The 18280-nt window shown below is 49.7% G+C and overlaps 1 protein-coding gene across 3 annotated transcripts in view; it reads right to left on the reverse strand.

The window, feature by feature from the left end:
- Positions 1-18280, reverse strand: part of POLR3E (RNA polymerase III subunit E) — a 36623-nt gene that overhangs the window by 5492 nt on the left and 12851 nt on the right. For all 3 annotated transcript variants that reach the window (XM_053275859.1, XM_053275861.1, XM_053275860.1), the window contains 8 exons: positions 16930-17021; positions 15483-15603; positions 12726-12807; positions 11701-11760; positions 9386-9543; positions 7966-8030; positions 3802-4292; positions 382-459 (listed from right to left, as the gene is read on the reverse strand). In XM_053275859.1, coding sequence (XP_053131834.1) covers positions 382-459; positions 3802-4292; positions 7966-8030; positions 9386-9543; positions 11701-11760; positions 12726-12807; positions 15483-15603; positions 16930-17021 — 1147 coding nt within the window. The remainder of the gene's footprint in view (positions 1-381; positions 460-3801; positions 4293-7965; positions 8031-9385; positions 9544-11700; positions 11761-12725; positions 12808-15482; positions 15604-16929; positions 17022-18280) is intronic.

The following is an 18280-nucleotide window of genomic DNA, read 5'->3' on the forward strand; positions in this document are numbered from 1 at the left end:
GAAATCCCAAGCGTCAGGGAGCCCTGGCGCCTAGAAATTTAACTGTGGTGCCTAGACTAGAATATTCGGAGGTAGTTATTTAATAAAATCTTTTTCTGCCCCAAGCAGCCCTCTGGTTGTATGTAAGTATGTTACTTGTAAAGGGGATAAAGAGAAGTCCATTTACTCTCCCCTGTCCACAATGTTCATCACTACGTCTGTTAATTTTGTCTTGTGTCCCTTGTTTGGCTCCTAAACCCAAAGAAAATCCACCAAGGCCTTATTCTAGAAATAGAGATGACTAAATTGCTTCCTGGCTCAAGCTCTTTCTAGCAGGTTGCAGCCAGCGAGCGAGTTCCCAGCCCAACCCTGCAAGAGGGACAGCTCCAATTCCCAGCGTACCTGATCATACGCATCGCCAGCTTCCCAAAGTGCAAAGACCTTTTGTTCATCCGGTAATGCAGGAGTCTGTGGGGGAAACTAAGAAACAGGTTGCACCAGTCAGATGTTTGGCTTGAGTGTCGTTTTGAACTGGCCCTGCGTGCAGAGAATTTGTAATCCCACATTTGACCCGGAAGGTTGAAACCTCCTTTTTGTATCCCCACTCAAGAGAATAGTTCCATCTGGGAAACATCTGAACTTCTCGTTGGAGAAGTCGCTGCCAGTCAGTGTAGACAATACTGAGCTAGATAGACCAATGGTCTGACTCAGTATATGGCAGCTTCTTAAGTTCCTAGGGTGGTTGTGAGGGAGACAACAATATAATCACTCCGAGTTCCATGGAGGCAAGGTAGGATGTTTTTAAAAACCCAATACTGTACAATCCAAACACTGATCTCCACAGCCTGAAATGAAAAATCAGGCTTTAAAAACAGAAAAGAGACTGCCAACATTATTAGGATATTGGATTTTTAAAACAGACTTCCTGTCTGAGCAACACAGTCAGATGTGCTGAAATCTGGGAGGGGAAATCCAATGTGATGTGCTGGAAAAAAAAGATTCCGATGAGGAATGCTACTGAGAGGGCACAGCAGTGCGTGTGTTTAAATATTTCAAGTGGCTTTCATAGCAACAAGAGGAGGAATTCATTTTCCGTAAAGAGGGAACTGGCAAAGGGACGGACTGCATAGCCAAATATGGCCCAGAGCCTTGGTGTGTTTTGAAGTGAAGCACAGTTTCACCATCTTTCTGGGTTGCTTTAAAAGAAAAACACACCATCATTCATTATGACAGGTTTGCAGGTATACAACAAACCTAGTTCTCAGATTTCTCAACAGGAACAGCCGCTTTTTTCCTTCCAGTGCTCTCTAGAATCAACTCAGCCTTCTTTCCCCCTCCAATCTGCTCCTCATTTCCTCTGTTTGGAACAAGTTCACTTCCTGTCTGTCTCCTTGGCTCAATTCAGATGTCATGTCCAACTGTGGCTTACTCCAACTACAGTTCAGAACCCAAAGCATACAAGCTAACCATGGTTGAGCATTGCTTGCCAGCAGTAGTCTCCGGCCGTCCTCCCACAAATCTACCCACAACCCCCTTCTGTATGGTGGAACAGTCTCTCAGGTGGAGCAATAGCCACCTGAGACCACCAAAAAAGCCACCAAAAAAATGGTTTGTCAATTCACACATTACAGCAAACCATGGTTAGCACAAACCATCACACTTCAGTTCAGACCACAGATTCGGACTCTGGGGATGAGGCTGTAGCTCAGTGGTCGAGCATCTGCTTAGTTCGCAGAAGGCCCCTTAAGGAAGCTGCCTTATACCAAGTCTGACCCTTGGTCCATCTAGCTCAGCATTGTTTACACTGACCGGTAGAGGCTCTCCAGGGTTTTAGACAGGAGTTTCTCCTAGCCCTACCCGGAGATGCTGCCAGGGATTGAACCTGAGACCTTCTGGAAGCAAGCAGATGCTCTGCCACTAAGCTTATGGCCCAATCCCCTAAGGGAATATCTTACAGCAGACAGGGCTGACAAGTGGTCACCCATCCAAATGCAAACAAGGACATTCCCTGCTTAGCAAACCAGACAATCCAAGCTCACTAGTCCTCCCTGGCATCAATTCCTAGAATCTTCAGGCATGGCTGAGAAAAATCTTGCCCCGAAGAGCTAGACAAGATGCCTATGGCCTTTTGGTCCATTTTTTCAGAGTAGATAGAACCCAACATGTGTGGAGGTAAGCAGAAGCACCCTGACTAGCCCCACCCCGGCACGGAATTTTTTTTAGCACATCTGCAAATCGCAGAATTGCCCCAAGAACCAGGCCCCCAGAATCTGATTTTCAGGAAACAACACGAAACCTTTCCAGCTTGAAATACACAGGCCTCAAAGCAGTGACTAACAAAAGGCTGCGGAAATCATCATTCTCTCCTGACATGCCACAGCCTCGAAGTCATTTTATTATTTTATTCTGGCTAGACAAACCGCTTTCTTGAAATGACTGTCACAGACAGTCCATGAGAATGCCCTTCCCTATGGCAGGATGGGATTTGTTCCACTCTAGTTATCAGGCTACAGTTATCCTCTGGGTGGTTCCGCCTTCCTTACAGGTCAAACATAATGGTGACCAGAACACAGGAAGCTGCCTTCTACCGAGTCCGACCCTTGAGTCCATCTCGCTCAGTATTGTCTACCCAGACTGGCAGCGGCTTCTCCCAGGTTGCAGGCCGGAGTCTCTCTCCCAGCCCTATCTCGTTGGAGATGCTGCCCAGGAGGGAACCTGCGACCTTCTGCATGCCAAGCAGATGCTCTTCCACGGAGCAACGGCCCTGATCCCTGAAGGGAATGTCTTAAAGCAGACAGTGCTCACGTGCAGGCAACCACCCAAGTGGAAAGCAGGGCAGACCCAGCTTAGCAGAGGGGACAGTCCATGTTCACTACCGCAAGACCAGCTCTCCTCCCGGAAGCAGAACTCAGTGCATTTTGCCCAGTGGGTACTAGGCACATCAGCACGCATCCTGAGTAAGTCAACTTGAAATCAATTAACATTCTAGTCCCTGGTGGCGCAGTGGTAAAACTGCCGCCCTGTAACCAGAAGGTTACAAGTTCGATCCTGACCAGGGGCTCAAGGTTGACTCAGCCTTCCATCCTTCTGAGGTCGGTAAAATGAGTACCCAGAATGTTGGGGGCAATATGCTAAATCATTGTAAACCACTTAGAGAGCTTCGGCTATAGAGCGGTATATAAATGTAAGTGCTATTGCTATTGCTATTGCTAGTCCTTAAGGGAGTGAAGGGGGAGCTTAAAGTATGTAGGCAATGCCTGGGAAGGGGGAAAGGGAGGCGTGCAGGTAGTGGGTTTCAGCGCCGACACGGATCTTTGCTCTTCCCCGAGTAGCAGGAATGAGTTTTATATATGAACTAGGCAAGAGAACCAATTCCTTCCCACTGCATAGTTGGGGAAGACTGCCAAGTGCATTTGTGTGTGGAAGGACAGCAAGCTCAGTCCTGATACTGAAAATGAATTTCTGAGCTGTCTACGTGCTCAAGATGTATCCAGCTCTTCAACCAAGTGTATTCCACCCAATGAGTCACTATTTTATAATCCGAGTCCAGTTGGTGGGCCTTAGGATTCTAGTAAAACCCTGACGCAGACCCCCAAGTCTGAATTCTGCTCATCCCCAAACACAACAGGAGTTGCTCACTGAATGCCACCTCTCACCAGAGCCCAACAGCCGAGCAAAAACCTCCCCAGCCCCTCTGTGACATCAGAGCAGCCAAGCCAATGGCAGGCCAGAAGGCCATGACCTCCCTCCTGACATCATTCCATGGTGACACCAGAACCAAGCGACTTTGCTCAATGTATAAGAAAGGCGGAGAATACTTACAGGCACCATGATTTGCTTGCACCCCATGTCCAGCACCATGTCCTGCAACATTTTGTCCGAAATGCCACTAAACAAGAGGTTCCCGGGAGGCAGGCCAGCCACGTGGAGGTTGAACAACCGTTTCAGCTCGCTCAGGGTGAGGACGTGCTGTTTCTTAAGGGTCGCCCCCACAAAGGCCCTCAGTTCCTGCACGACTCTCTCTTGGCCTGGCAAGTGGCCGTTGAAGGAGTCCACTGAGCTCTCTTCGGAGTGGATGCCGTTGGCCAGTCCGTTGTTGAGGCCCTCGCAGGCCGAGGTGTCCATCGGCTCGTCGTCGCTGACCGGCTCCTCCTTGATCCGGATGCCGAGGACGTCCATCGGGCAGGCGGCCTCGCTGGCTTTGCTCCCGGCTCTCCGCTTCTGGAAGTCCTGCTCTAGCTGCTCGTGGCTCTGCTTCACTTTCGCCCTGGCCAGACTGACCCTTTGTTCCCCGGACACCAGCAGTGGGACAGCTGCCAAGACAAGAGCCGGCCCCAGGCCACTGAAGCAGGAAGGGCAAGGCAGAGGCCACCTAGAGCCATGCCCTAGGTTTCCTGGCAGTGTGTTCCTGGCGAGGCGGAGGTCTATTTCGTCTCCAGCCCAGGGCTGGACAAGGTCGGTGGGTCATGTGCCTCGGGCCAGCCATCTTTCCCCAAGTCTCCTGTTCCCCTAGTCACTTTCACCTAGCTTCGTTCTTTGGAGAGACTCCTTGCCTGCCCTAGTCACTGCATTTCAGTAAGCCTTCTTTCAAAGTGAGGGTGCTTAGAAGCACAGGCTTATATGGGCTGCTAGTTGTATTGCTAACTGAGCAAAGAGGCACCTTTTTAAAGTGGTGAGGCTCTCTCGAGCAGGGGGAGAGCAACTGGCCCTATCCATCCCCAGCACAGCATCCCTCCGGTGGCTGTTGCTGGTGTCCGTCTTGTGTTTGGTTTTTAGATTGTTGAGCCCTTTGGGGACAGGGGGCCATTTTATTTATTTATTTCTATCGATGTAAACCGCTTTGAGAACTTTGGTTGAAAAGTGGTATACCGGCAGACCCCAATATCCGCAGATTTGTTATCCACAGTTGGGTAAAAGACATCCAACCTCGGTATATGGGGAGGGGGGAGACATGCAGACATATCCGCTGGTTGGGGGTGGCCAGAAATGACTGGGGAGGTCATTTCCTGCCACCATTTTGGGCCCAGAGCCTCAAAAATGGCTCTGTTTTGTTAAAAAAAAGGGGGGGATTTCTGGCTGATCTAGAGGCATTTGGGGGCAGAGTGCAACTCGGGGAGCAGCTAAGATGGTCCCGCATGAGCATTCCCTCTCGCACCGTCTTCCTTGTCCCACCCGGACCTGCCCGGCATCCCCTCTCTCCGAAATCCACTGTTTTTTTAACTCTTTTCTTCAAACCGGGAACCTAACCTCCAATTCCCCATTGGTCTAATGCCTCGATATCAATGGTTTCCGTATCCGCAGTTATACCGTGGAACTGCTCTCCCACGGATAAGTTTTAAGAGTCCACATAGTTAACAAAAACAACACACAGAAGGAACAGCACAGGCAAGAGAAAGTAAGACGACAACTGGTGAGGCTTGTTATCTAGGACTAGTAATTTTTAGCCCGTTGTAATAACGGGCGCTAGCCTTAAGGGGAGCTACTGCCACCTCTTGCTGAGGCCGCGGCCGCCATCAGGGCTAGTCGCCCCGCCACCGCCTCACCCGCACTCTCGATGGCGTCGCAGCCGCCGCCAACGGGGCCAGTCGCCCCACCGCGGCCACAACTACCTTTGGCCGAGGCCGCGGCTCCGCCGCCGCCTCGGCCACACTCTCCTCCTGCCGTTGGCGGCGGCCGCTTCTCCTTGGCCCGCCGCTTCTGCTCCTCCCGGCCCTCTCGCCGTAACGGCGGCGGCCGCCATCGGAGCCAGTCGCTCCGCCGCGGCCACCGCCTGGTCCAACATGGCCGCCCGTCTCTGGGCGGCCGTATCTTTTTCGCCCGATCTGGGCATGCGCTCCGCGCATGCCCAGATCGGGCGAAAAAGACACGGGCGGCACGGACGCACGCCCAAGGCTTTTATGGGTAAGGATGACCCTGGTACTGTCCAATAGGTGCCCACGACACTCGTGCAACCAAACAGCCCCTGCCAATGGAAATTTTGCTGCAAGGGGGGAGGAGGAAGAAGAGCTGGCCAGTGGATTAGATCCGACTAATCAAATCTTGGACCATGACTCAGCCATCTTTATGTTTCCACCCTGTTGTGTCTGTGGAGGGGCAGGCAGAAAAGAAGAGAGAATCGCTGTTTCCAGCAATCCAGAGAACACCAGGACTCCCTCCCGCCTTTTCTGTTTCTGTCCATTTTTCATTGCCATTTCAAATCCCAGTTCTTTGAAGGCCACCACGGCAAGAAGCTCAAAGCATGTACACAGCCCACCCCTCACTCCAAGTCTATGCTGCCATCAGGACTGTTAATCACCTTTAAGACTGTCTAATGCATAATCCTTCCAAGCGGGTGGGGTGGGGTGGGGTGGGGGAGGGGCAGAGAGGGGCAGCGGGAAGGAGAGCGCAAAGTCCATTTCTGCGCTCACCTGTCAATTCCACTTAGGGCCTCCAGAATCCGGCCATAAGCCAATTGCTGAACCAAGAGGCCAATTCCATTAGGAAGGGGACTGAAAATAAGATGGTCAATATGGGGGCACCCTATAGGAATCTCTGGTGCGACCACACCTGGAAGGCTGTGTCACCACACCTCTGAAAGGATACTGTAGAGCTAGAAAAGGTGCAGAAAATGGCGACCAAAATGACCGGGGGCTGCAGCACCAAGAACCTCCTCTAACACCAACATTTGGTCTTTTGCCAGGTGCTCTATTTATGGCTCCCAAAATGCTTACATAGGCGGCTGCCATACACTGAGTCAGACCATTGGTCCATCGAGCTCAGTATTGTCTACCTAGACCGGCAGCAGCTTCTCCAAGGTTGCAGGCAGAAATCCCTCCCAGCCCTATCTTGGAGATGCTGCCAGGGAGGGGACTTGGAACCTAGATGCTCTTCCCAGAGCAGCAGCTCCATCCCCTGAGGGGAATATCTTGCAGTGCTCACACTTCTAGTCTCCCTTTCATATGCAACCAGGGCAGACCCTGCTTAGCTAAGGGGACAATTCATGCTTGCTTCATTTTATGCTGAAAGGATTCATCAGGCATCCACCAGCTCTCTTGCACAGCCCACCCCCCCACCCCCACCTTCTGAAGCACACCTGTCAGCAATGCCTGGGCAATCCTCCTCAGTGGTGGCCCTGGCTCTCTGGAACTCCCTGCCCCTTGATCACCATCTTCCAGTTTAGTTTTAAATAAAAATTGAAGCCCTTATTAATTATTATCTCTTGTTTACACAGTCAGACCGGTGTTATTGGCTGGTTTGTTTTATCCAGACATCGAGTCCTTCCCAAGGACCTGGGATGACTGAATTTTATTGTCAATTGTTATAGATATCGTCGCAGAATATAGGCTGTTCCCAGTAAAGCTGCTTTTTGTAATTGGCTGATGATGGTGGTGGTGGTGGTGGTGATGATGATGATGATGATTTCAACAGGCCTTCCCCTAACTTTATAAATATTTCACTTTCAATGTTTTGTTCTAATGACTGCCTTTTATCCTGCATTTTTATAAGTTTAGAGGCTATTATATTGCGTTTTATTTTGTTTTGCAAACTGCCAATCCTGCTGTGACATTACCCTGTCCGATTTCATTACAGGGGTAAACCTTTCTGATGATGGGTAACATTTTCTGATGGACTGGTCTTGATTACCCTGTTAGATTTCGATACCGGGAAAGCTAGGGGAAAGTTAGTGTAACTGCATTCATCTGAAAGCAAACCAGGCCAAGACTGAGAGGTGTCCTGCTCGATCAGACCAAAGATAAATGATCCACCATCCTGTCCCCAACAATGGCCAGCCTGATGTCCCCAGGAAACCCATGAACTGGGCATGTGGACAATAGCCTGCCCTTGCTGCTGCCCCCCAGCAACTGGTATTCAGAGGCATGCTGCTTCGGATCATGGGGGTTCCATTTAGGTTTGGGGGCTCAACAAGGCTGCCCCAACATCAGACCTTCATGAAATGTCACTCCCCACAGGCGAGCACTACCATTCCTGGGTCCCAGAATGGCTTACCTGTTGGCACAGCTTGTTTCTTTGGTACCAAGTGCTCTCTTGCCAGGCTGAACACTTTCTCTAACCTAAAAATGAGCAAACGAGGACGGTGTGCATTATTTCAGTACCTAATTAACAGCTACATGCAAATCTGGGTCATTTGATCTCCCCCAGAATGCTGCCAGCACAATTATTTTTAGAACACCCTACAAAAAAGCATCAGACATGGGGCGGAGGAAGGACCTTAATGGAGCTACCGCTGCCCACGCCACCACCGAAGCCAGTAAGCCCTTACCACACTTTTAAATGGATTCTCCCAGCCCCTCTGCTTGTAATCCTCACTGGATTCCCCTCTGCAAGCATAGGCCTCGAACTAGTTCGACTAAACCGACTGGACAGCCAGTCCTTTCGATTTCGAACCGGCGGTTCAGTTCGAATTCAAACCGAACCGCCTGAATCAGTTCTGTGCGTACCTCTACAGTCTAGCATATTCATAAGTTACAGTCTGTGTTGCTTCCTGATCATCCAGCCCTTCCCTCCTAGCCATCTTCCACTTCTGCAATCTCCTCCTTGGTCTCTGACCTCTCTTCGTGCCATTGGTGAATCTGCTCTGATGTCACAGTGGGGCCTGGGAAGGCGCCGGTGCCATAGCTCCTAGAATTGCGATTGCCTTACTTGCTCTGATGTCACAGAAAGGCTGGCCCAGACAACAGTGTTACTTACTGCATCCATCTGAATTTTAAAATGCCTGAACATCCTATGTGAAATTAAGCCCCCTGAACATATGACATTGCACTGTGGCCCTTTGACTTCAGAACTGTAGATTTCCCGAGCACTCTCCACACTTTTCACAGGAGAGGGACCAATAGACACCACTGGCTAATAAGAAGACATATAAACAAGGAGATCCATAATCTACCAGAGGGTTCTTGCATGTCCTTTAATCTCGTCCTAGCTGTTGGCTTTATGATGATGCTATGTTGTGACAGATACCATATTTACCCGAATACAAGACAACTCTGAATTTAAGATGAGCCCTTTAAAAATAGAGGTTAAACCCTTATTTACCAAAAAAGGAAGGGGACTCTGAATTTAAGATGACTGCCTGATTTCTAAAATGAAAGGACTTGGAAAAAACCTAGTCTTGGATTCAGGGAAATGCAGTACTATGGAAATGCAAAAGAGAAGTGAATGTTAGCTTTAAGATTTTAATTTGGAATTTTAAAAGCTAATTTTGATTGTGGTTTTAGCTTGGATTTTTAACTTGTTTAATTTGGTTAATTCTATTAGTCTGGTTTTATATTGTAACTGTTTTATAAATGTTGTGAGCCACCCCAAGCAGTAGTGTAATGGAGGATATAAATATTTTAAACCAACAATAAACAAATGTTTCTCTCTCTCTTGTCTCTCCCCCTCCCCAAAGGAAAAGCAAGCCACGTACTTGGCCTGGATGCCCTTCCAGAGCATCTGCTGCCTCTGGACCACGTCCGGATGCTTCCTGACAAAATCCTCATCATAGCAGAGCTTGAATTCCCAGCCTCTGTTGATCCTCAGGAAAGCCATGTGCTCCAAGAAGTCCTTCACATCTTCTGGGCCAAGCTGCAAGAACAAGTGGCCTGTGTTACCAGGGATGACTCCATGGGGTAGCGTGGGCCCCCCAAAGTGTCTCGCTCCTCGTTTTGCTCCCCTGGAATTTTTGCAGCAAAGAACCAGACAGCACAGTCATAGGAACATAGGCAGCGGCCATCAGCCAAGTCAGACCCTTGGCCCATCTAGCTCAGTATTGTCTACCCAGACTGGCAGCGGCTTCTCCCAGGTTGCAGGCCGGAGTCTCTCTCAGCCCTGCCTGAAGATGCTGCCAGGGAGGGAATGTGGCACCTCCGAGGCTCTTCCCAGAGCATCTCCATCCTCTCAGGGGACTCTCTCACAGAGTTCACACATGTAGCCAGCCCTTCAAATGCAAACTAGAGCGGACCCTGCTTAGCAAAGGGTACAAGTCATGCTTGCAACCACGAGACCAGCTCTCCAGTCAGAGTATATTATGGTCCTAGAGTTTGGATTGATTGTTTTAAAAGGCCTCTATTTAGAGAAGTCTCTTTCTCTCCCTCTCTCTCTCCTCTACACCAGAAGCAGCAGCAAAAGCCAGGGCAGAAGCTGGTAGGCGAGAGACTCCTCTGGCCCTGCAAGAGTCAGGTTAACTCTGTAGCTTCCTTCCTGGTTAGGAACTGGGCTGGGTGAGACCATATGGGGGGTGCAGGGGAAGCAGGGTCCCCTCCCCTGCAGATTTCAGCTGGCTGGGACTGCCCGCTCTCCCCACCTCAGTCTTTCCAGACATACGATTTTGGACCAGAAGCAGAAACTAGCCTGAAAGTGGACTGGACCGTTTGGGCAGATCCAAAGAGACAGTATTTCCTAAGGGGAATCTGGCCCAGTTTCTGAATAAGCCTGAGAGCATCAAGCGAGCTTCATTAACAAGCTGTAAACAAGCATGAAAGACTGAAGGCAAGAGTGTGCCGCAAAATCCTCACAGCCCTCAGAGCGTTGTGTGCCGCCCCTGGGCTCCTGCAAACCGGTTGCTCCAGAGTCACTCCTGTACATAACTGGCTGCAGAAGCCAAACCTCGGGGAGATCAAAGAGAGCAGGCAGGTGTGGCTTCACAAGCATGAAAGCCAGCATGGACTAGAGCAAGCTTGTGACCCACACTTGGCACAGCTGGGCCGAGAAACCTGCTGCAGCTTGCCTGGGCCCACCCAGGCTGCACACATCCATGGGCCCAGGACACAAGACTCACGCCGACACCAGCATCTGATATGTCCTTGCTTCTTGGGACTGGGCGAGCTATCAGCCTGCATGAGAAAAATGCCCTCTCTACAAAGATACACAATTTCGGTGATTTGTCATAGGTGAACATTTCCTTTGTAGAGCATCTGGAATTTTTGGTCCTGTTCCTCCCCCCACCCCCTTCTTTCTTTCATGGCTGGGGAAACCAGGCCTGAAGTCCATCAAGAGACGGAGTGGGAGTTTGTTTTGGAGGGGAGAACCCATCCCCAGGCTGAAGACGACCACTGGAAGACCATCCTACACCCTCACAGCTGCTCTCAGCAGGAAACTGGTATGTTCTCAGCTGAAGACCACCATGAGGGCTAGTCACTTGGTTTTATTTATTTATTCTTGAAAGCCTGGACACCCCCTGCAGGATAGCAGGAAAGTTAGTATTAGTATTAGTATTATTACATTTATATCCCGCTCTTCCTCCAAGGAGCCCAGAGCGGTGTACTACATACTTATGTTTCTCTTTCACAACAACCCTGTGAAGTAGGCTAGGCGGAGAGAGAAGTGACTGGCCCAGAGTCACCCAGCTAGTTTCATGGCTGAATGGGGATTTGAACTCAGGTCTCCCCAGTCCTAGTCCAGCATTCTAACCACTACACCACGCTGGCTCTCAAGTTGTGAGTGCTGGACTTCCTTCTTCTGTGACATCCCACAAAACCCAAGACCTCTTTACTTGTGTGGTATGGGTGAGGTGGTTTATCACGTTCAGGAATATTTGGGGAGCAACCGTAGGAGACGGACCTGCCTTCGCCTCTTGCCTGTGGGCTTCCCAGAGGCATCTGGTGGGCCACTGCGGGAAACAGGGTGCTGGACTAGACAGATGTCTTGGGCCTGATCCAGCAGCAGGGCTGTTCTTGGGACAAAAGTCCTCACTAAGGCAAGAGTTTTCAAGAACTTTTAACTCAAAGAATGACAAGGACTCACTTTGGTAACCGTTGCTACTTCTTTCCTCACCACCCAACGGTCCAGTGTGAACTTCCACATCTGAACATGAAAGAGAGAAAAGATGGAGATCACTTTAAACAAATGTAGCTGCCAAGGACGACAAAAGGCAGTTTGTTAAAGTGTGTGTGTTCTTCTTTGGAGCTGTAAACCTCTGACTGGCCAGCATTGGAGATCTATCACTTGCCATTGATTCCCACGTCCAGGGATAGAAGTTCAGATAATTGTGAATAGTGATGAAGCATTGGCTGGCCAACAGAACGCACAGCTAGAAAGAGTGCTGGTCCAACTGGGTGTGGCAATTCGACTATATCTGTGTGTGCTGCTCCTCAACGGCTCCATTTGACACTTTGCTGTATTTTGGCTTGTAATTTACTTTATCACTTTTACATTTTTGTTGTTGGTCTTCGTCATTTGATCTCTACCCAGCTGCCTTACGGATCCAGGAGCAGCCCCAAGGCAGCTTACGATAGATACAATTAAAGTGGAGCTGCTTCCGCCCCCAACACCACATAGAGGTATTCCGAGATGGGTCCAGCCCTCAATAGGCTCTTCTAGGTTCCAGGCCTACTTGGAGATGCTGTCAGGGGTTGAACTTGCAACTTTCTGCAGGCAAAGCAGATGCTCTTCCACTAAGCTACGGCCTCATCAATACTCTCCTCCCAAATCTCATTAGGTCACTGTGGCTGTTCTCATCCCATCCCTCTTCCCTGACTGCTTGCTAGACACTTGCCTGACTGTGCTTTCCTGTAGTCCTTTCCACAGGACAAAAGGAAGAAGCCAAACAGCCACCAATTGGTCGCCTGAGGTGAGCAGAAGATCGATCCCAGGCGACTAGGCAAGCAGTGTCACTTTTCTTCTCCCTTGTAGACCTCAAATGATTATGACAGCATACTGGCAACTAGATCCACAAATAATTTTGATGGCCAACAACTTTTCTAGACTTATTTGTAAGGGCACTGAAGTGAAGGAAGGAGAGTCAAGAAAAAAAGATGCCTTGTACTCACGACAAAATCTCTTCCCCGGCATAGCACTTCTGCTGGGACTCCGCTGTGTGGGCTGGAGGTATCCTTTGGGTAGAGGATGTCACTGCTCGTTAAGATAAATATTTATTAGTTGCAGAGCACCATGTGGGAACACACTAATACAGCAATTCTAGGCACTGGTCCAGCAGCACTTTGGAACAGCAAGATATTGGGGGGCGGGTGCAGAGGGCCCTTGGTGTATTCGCTTAAAAGGACTTCACAAGACCAAAATCCTGACATCAAAGTCTAGCCTCATCAGAAGCGGCTATTGCAAAAATCTGGAGTGGTATGGGATGTGGCAGGAAGGGGCAAGCCAGGGGTGTGTCTATGCTCTGGCAAAGCTTCGGTACACACGGTATGGATCATGTGCAGAGAGAGAGAGAGAGAGAAGTTCCGTGCTCACACGCTCTCTCGTACTATTAGAACCTGGGGTCAGCTGTTCAAGCTAAATGCTGGGAGATTCAGGACAGACAGAAGGAAATACTTCTTTATACAACGTGTAATTAATCCCCTGCTAAACTGAGCAGAGAGGCCCCTTTTTAAAGTGGTGATTCTCTTTACTTAGCAGGGGGAGAGCAACTGGCCCTATCCATCCCCAGCACAGCATCCTTCCAGTGGCTGTTGCTGGGGTCTGCCTTATGTTTAGATTGTGTTGCGCTATAGCATTGTGCTTTTTAGATATAGTCTCACTGTATCCATCACTCAGACTTTTATGCAATTATGCCTTTTATCCCATTTTATCCTTTAATTATGCCTTGTCTTGTATGCCTTATGTTATTTTATTCGCTTTTATGCAGTTAAAAGCTTCTTAATGTTTCCTTATGCCTCTTAATGTATCATTATGCATTATACTTTGCAACATGTAATCATCCTTTGTACTTTATGCTGGTCTATGACTGTAATAAAGATGATTGATTGTTTAGATTGTGAGCCCTTTGGGGACAGGGAGCCAGTTTATTTATGTCTACGTAGACCTCTTTGGGAGCTTTCATTGAAAAGTGGCATATAAATTTTTGTAGTATTTGTAACTATGGAATTCCTTGCCACTGGATGTGGCAATGGCCGCCAATTTAGACAGTGTTGAAGGGGTGATTAGACAAATTCACAGAGGACAGGGCTATCAGCAGCAACGAGCCTTGGTGGCTATATTTCCATTAGAACCAGAGGTGGCATAGCCCTCAACACCAGCTGCAGGGGAACCACGAGGGAGGAGGGTTCCCTCTTTCCCCCCCATACAGGTTTCCCAAGTGCAACTGTCTGGCTGCTGCAGGAGGCAGGATGCTGGGATGGGCGGGCCCCGGCCTGATGCAGCAGGGCTTTTCCGATGCTCGTTTCTTGAAATAAACGGGAGAGAATCACACCATACTTCAGCTCTGTCTGCAAGTCACACCCTCTGACCCAGGAACCCCCGAGGAAAATACAGCAACGTCGACAGCATGACAGAGCTAGCATGAAGGAGACTGCATTCGTGCATTGTCATTCTGCCTTTCCTCCAAGTTGCCCACCCTCCATTCTTCCCCCCTCCACCCCACCCCAGAGAAAGCAACTGGTCGAAGGCTAGTGAGCTTCGTCACCGGCGAAGGCAGAGATTTGAACCCAGGTCTCCTTGGTCTACGACGTTTGCCACATCACGTCAGCTCTGCATTGAAGTGTCCAGAAACACCACAACAGAAGCGGATGATGGAGGAGCCAAGTTTATTCTGGCAACATGGGCAGAGGGGTTGAAGACGCCTGGGTTGCAGGACAGCATGAAGGTGGCTTGCCAGATAGTCCCAGGTTAAAACTTCAGAGGCCCCGCTCCGAGCGCCCCGCCAAACGAGGCGAGGCGGATGGCTACTAGCGAGAGGGTCTTTTTGCTGGTGGCACCCTGTCTAGGCTCTCCTGGTGTCGTCACTTTTAGAAGCCAGGTGAACAGCTCTCTGTTCACTCAGGCTTCTTAAAACTGATTTTTTTAAAGGGGGGTTTAAATGTTTTGCATTGAATTTTGTATTTTTAATTTTGTGTTGTATTTTGTTTGTCTTGTTCTATGTGTTTTTATTGTATTTTTTTTTACAGTTGTGTTGTTGTGAGCTGCCCAAAGAACTATTTGTTATGGGGCAGCTAAGAAATATGATTAAATCTTTAAGGAGAGCTCTTAAAACCTATTTGTTTGGCCTGGCTTCCCAGGATTTTTAAATAGTTGTAATTGGTTTTAATGTTGTAACCTGGTTTTCAGGGTTTTTTTTTAATTGTTGTGATTGTTTAATTGCTATTTTATGATGTTTTAATTGTTACTTGTTTTATACTGTTTTATAATTTTTGTTTTAATGGTTAACTGATTTTAATGGTTTTGTTTTCATTGTAAACCACCCTGAGCCATTTTGGAAGGGCGGTATAAAAATCAAATCAAAAAATAAATCTCCAGCAATTCCCATTTAAAAGAAACTCAGGGAGGAAAGCTGGGTAGGAATGGGAGGCCTGTGGGATTCCCTGCTAGGCAGAGCTTGGGCCCTTGCCCATCCCCTCCCCAGAAGCCAGCGCTCAGCACTCTTCCCTACAAGCTCTGGAACATCAAAGGGGCTGCCCCACGGGAGGGGACTAGTTCTCTGTTGCTCCAGAGAGCAGGGCTGGAACCAGTGGGTCAAAACCACCAGGAAGCAGATCCAGATTCGACACTAGGAGGAAATCCCGAACTGTAAGAGTTGTTGGGCATCGCGAGTGCGAGTCGGGCTTAACAATCCCCCAAACAAAAGAGGTTACCTCTTCACAACCCAGTTTCCCTGCACCAACAGTGCCACCTGCTGTATACACCGCAAGACGGCAGTCGGATCTGTTCCGGAAGCCAACAGGCTCATCAGGTTTGCAAAAGCAATGACCTTCACTGAAAGAAAAAGCAGGAAATGAGTGGCTGTTTAGAGATCCCTATAAGGAGTCCGTGAGAAGTGGACGGGATGAAAAGGGAGCAGAAGCCAAAAGCATCGCACTGTGTTTCTTCTTGGAACACCGATTGGGCCATTCACGGAGAGCAAGGCACGTGCAGCAGAATGAAGTGGCACAGTCCTGCTGGGGCAGATGGGACTGCACCACTACAGGTGGGCGAACGCTGTTTTAACACACCACCTAATGGCGCAGCGGGGAAGTAATTTGCCTAGGGAGCAAGAGGTTGCTAGTTCGAATCCCCACTGGAATGTTTCCCAGACTAAGGGAAACACCTGTATCAGGCAGCAGCGATAGAGGAAGATGCTGAAAGGCATCATTTCATACTGCGTGGGAGGAGGCCATGGTCAATCCCTCCTGTGTTCTACCAAAAGAAAACCACAGGGCTCTGTGGGCACCAGGAGTCGACACCACAATATTTCCTCTCCCTACATTAAACACTCCTTGCAAGCACTCCTAAGTCAGGGTTACTCTAACTTGGGTCCCCAGATGTTGTCGGACTACAACTCCCATCATCCCAACCTTCTGCCACTGTAGTTGATGATAGGAGTTGTAGTCCAACATGGGGTCCCAAGTTTGTGAAAACGTTATAAGCAGTTCTAAAATGGTTTGTATTCCGGTTTAAATTTGTGACGTTTAAAATTAAAATCCAGGTAAGCCACCTCGACACACGTTTTGGTGGTATATAGATGCGTTCCATAAATGAAGCCTACAGCGCTAACTTTCTATCTACAATAAGGCTTTTCATTTAACATGGAGGATCACGGAGGCCATTGATTTCCAGGTTTTAAAAACTGTGCCATCTCTTCTGCCGCTCCAGCACAGTCAGTTTACTCCCTCGTCGCTCGCCGGCAAGCGCACCCGGGCTTCTGTGGGAGAGCGCGGATGTGTAGCGATCTGCACCCCACAGAGCAGGACGTTAGATTTCCCTTGATCTTCCAAGCAGCATGATTCTGTGCTAAATTACATGGTCCACGAGTCAGGACCACAAATTCTGGCCATCAGGACCATATCATGGGATGAACGCTCATAGTGGTTTATGGCAATGTCTACCCTCCCGATAGCATGGAGGAAGCTGCAAGAGGGACAATACTATCACCCCTCCTTGATCCCTACCCCCAAACACTTAGGGTAAAATTGCTATCACCGATTTTCCATCTCTAGGGGTGCAGAGCGTGTTAAAAATCACAACGAGCATTCGTCCCCCCAGACAGTACCGGCCACCCCAGGCGGCTCGGTCCGTAAAGATACGAGTCGTTCCACCACGTACCGTTCTTCATCAAGATCTTGATCTGGTCATTGAGAGGCAGCATCCTCAGCTGAGCCATGGAGAGCACGTTGCTGGGAGCCACAGGCTTGTCCCTACACACAAGACACAAGGGACCTGGTAAGAGACCAGAAACACCCCCTGGAAGTGAAGTCTGGGCATCCTAGGAGAGCTGCACAAAGACCAGGAAACTACTAGTGAAGAGCAGCTCATCTCTGGAAGCTCGAAGACCTGCAGGACAAGGAGGCTGGGGAAATCCCGGCAGCCCAGCCTCTCTCGCGGTGGAAGCTGGTTCTCAGGCCTTGGGGCTACCAATGAAAAGACTCTGTTGCAGGTAGCTACCCAACAGACAGAGAGGGAACCCTCAGCAGGGTCTCAGAGGAAGGTCTTGGGAAATGCATAGAGTCCTGTGTGAGGATGGGAGATCGAGAGCTTTTCAAACAGAGCCTGGGCAGCCATTTCCAGCTCTGAGCAGAGGTTGGGCTAGAAGGCCTTCGAGACGGAGTGAAGGGGGCTTGTCCCAAGCCGATGCAGGAGAGCTGGTCTGGTGGTAGCAAGCATGAAGCGTCCCCTTTGCTAAGCAGGGTCCACCCTGGCTTGCATTTGAATGGGAGACTACATGTGTGAGCACTGGGGCAGCTCTGGGAAGAGTACCTGTCTGCTTGCACACAGAAGGTTCCACGGTCCCTCCCTGGCTGGGAGAGACTCCCGCCCGGAACCTTGGAGAAGCTGCTGCCAGTCTGGGTAGACAACACCGAGCTAGATGGACCAAGGATCTGACTCGCTATAAAGGCAGCTCCCTATGTTTTTCAGAAACCTCCAGGTAAAAGTTGGTGCCTGGATGTGGGAGGAGTGACGGCCAGAGAACAGTGACTTATGCAGCGGGAAAAGCAGGAGGGGTGGGAAGCAAGAAGGGAAGGCAATGGAGGGGAACCAACTCCAGGGGCAGGGTTCCCCAAGCCCACTTCCTGACTCACCAGCCGCAAGAACCCTCCTTTCTCGTGTGAGCACCCCTGCCCCACACATCCAGCACAGGGAGGCTTTCTGCAGGAGGCCACAAGCAAGGGGCTTGTGGCATCTCTTCCCCCAAGTCCGACAAGGTAGAGAAGCCACCTCGAAGGGGAGGATTGGGGAAAGCAACGTATCAGGCAAAGCTCAGAAATAACAGCACTTTTGCTTGTGCAAAGCACGTTCTCTCCGGGCTGCACAACTTCGGCCCTTGGACTACAACTCCCATCATCCTGGACTATTGGCCACTGTGGCCGGGGATGCTGGGACCAACTCCCAGCAACGAGTCTAACCACAGCTGGAGGGCTAAAGTTGTGCACAGACCCAGATTATCTTGATGGGATCA

This window comes from Hemicordylus capensis, chromosome 13, assembly GCF_027244095.1.
Source record: "Hemicordylus capensis ecotype Gifberg chromosome 13, rHemCap1.1.pri, whole genome shotgun sequence".
Classification (NCBI taxonomy): Eukaryota; Metazoa; Chordata; class Lepidosauria; order Squamata; family Cordylidae; genus Hemicordylus; species Hemicordylus capensis.